The sequence below is a fragment of the Rhodamnia argentea genome, chromosome 11, assembly GCF_020921035.1.
Source record: "Rhodamnia argentea isolate NSW1041297 chromosome 11, ASM2092103v1, whole genome shotgun sequence".
Taxonomy (NCBI): Eukaryota; Viridiplantae; Streptophyta; class Magnoliopsida; order Myrtales; family Myrtaceae; genus Rhodamnia; species Rhodamnia argentea.
Genome location: NC_063160.1, coordinates 6,815,985 through 6,817,963, shown reverse-complemented (window position 1 = coordinate 6,817,963; position 1,979 = coordinate 6,815,985). Strand labels below are relative to the sequence as shown.

The 1,979-nt window shown below is 45.0% G+C and overlaps 1 protein-coding gene across 1 annotated transcript; it reads right to left on the bottom strand.

Annotated features, from left to right (window-relative positions):
• Positions 1-532: 532 nt before the first annotated feature.
• On the bottom strand, positions 533-1,045 carry LOC115742106. The gene has a single exon (XM_030676221.2). It carries the CDS (start codon positions 1,043-1,045, stop codon positions 533-535), a length of 513 nt encoding a protein of 170 aa, XP_030532081.2.
• Between the last annotated feature and the right edge of the window lie 934 nt (positions 1,046-1,979).

Below are 1,979 nucleotides of genomic sequence, written 5' to 3'. Positions count from 1 at the left end.
CTTGTGCTGGTGGTCTTTGAGGATTTTGTCGTCCTCCGCCCCTCGGTGGTCCTTGAGGCTGCTAGGAAGGAAATGCCCGTGTTAATGGCCTATTCCTCGGGCAATCTCTCACTATATGTCCCACCCGACCGCATCCAAAGCATTTTCTCTCCGCCAAACACCGAGCGGATCCATGGAACTTACCACATCGACGACACGCTTGAGTTAAATTTGACTTTCTCTCTCCGATCCGTACTTCACCTGGCCTATAAAAATTTCCACCAAACCGTCTCTTATTTGGGTTAAACCGAGGGCGGCTCGACCGCATTGGCCTTTTGCCATATTTCTCACTGTCTTGGGTCACTAGAGCCTTAGGCTCGATCTCATCCCCCATCATTTCTTGCTCCACATACTACGCCTTACTATAAATTTCTCCATAGGTCATTGGCCCGAACGGTGCTAATTGCTTCCGTATCTCCGGCTTTAGGCCTTTCAAAAACCTCTTTGCCTTATCCTCAGCATACTCAACTATGCGAGGAGCAAACCTTGACAGTTATGAGAACTTCGCATCATACTCATCTACTGTCCTTTCGCCTTGCTTCAATTCCACAAACTCTGTCGACTTTCTATCTCTAGCACATCTCGAGAAATACTTCTCATAGAAGGTAGTGACAAAATTTTCCCAAACTATCACTATTCCTGCAAGGAATACCGTGTCCTTCATTGCTTGCCACCAATACATGACATTCCCATCCGTCCGATACTCTGCCAAGGTCATCTTATCTACATCAGTACAATTCAATAGCCTGAATATTTTTTCCATTTCCTCGATCCATTGTTCCGCCTCTTCAGGCTTTCCAGTTCTCGTAAACTTGGAAGGTTTCAACTTTAAAAATTGTTCTATTAGTCCTTGGGTACGACGCTCACCCCCACCAGCATTAACCGCAACCTGTTGTTGTGCCTGCTGAGCCATCAATGCTCCCACTTGGGTCGGCGCCTCTAAAATACCATCCACCCTCGGGTCATTAGTAGTAGCTCCCGACGGTGGTGCTTCTGTTCCACTCATTCTTACGCTCTGCAAACAACTATTTTCCAATAAGTAATAAGTTCGACTTATCACTAATACCCAATAAGTAACGCAGTTATTACTAAGACTTAATTTAATAGCTACAGCAATCACATGCACGGTCTCCTTAGACTCTAAAATTTTAGCGCACCTTATCACTCCAAGTAAACTTGGCTCTGATACCAACCCAAGTTGTCGGAACCCGTGGTGTCCCAGGCTCGCCACGTCACTATCAGATAGAATTAATTTCAATAAATACACGCAGGCTTGAGTTATCAAAACACGGCACTTATTTATTAAAAGGCCGACAACATTCTGGTTGGTTTACATATAACTGGGAGGTACACATCGGGTGGCTTTCAAAAAGTGGCCCATCGCCCTACCTGGTAAAAAAAAAAGAACTCAAAGTCGAAACAACCGACTCATGACAAAACTCCCATAACAACCCGACATTCATAATATCAACGAGGACTTTGGCCCATGCCGTACATCATAAACTTTCTACACTACATTACTAGAGCCCTCTAAGCCGCCACATAGTCAAAGGGTAAGGGCCCCACAAATCTCAGGTCATCCTCCAAAACGCCGTACACAGCCACATATATATATGTGGAAACCCGTCCACATATAATCCGCCGTTCACCCGGATGGTGACGGTGACTCGAACCATATCAAAATCAGGTAGTCTAGGGCACACGTAGGGCTCTACGCTCACAAAGACTTGCGTGGGTATCTCGTAGAAAATGGTCCGCAAACTAGCCATTACCTAAAAAAATAAATGACAATGGGGTGAGAAAACTCAGCAAGTCAAATTCCTAACTCACTAACTAATCTACTCAAAATGATGAACATACGACGATAGTACGGATCAGCATCAAAATTTCCACCGAGCCTCTACTTGTCACTCACTAACAAGTTCACTTCACGCATTAGC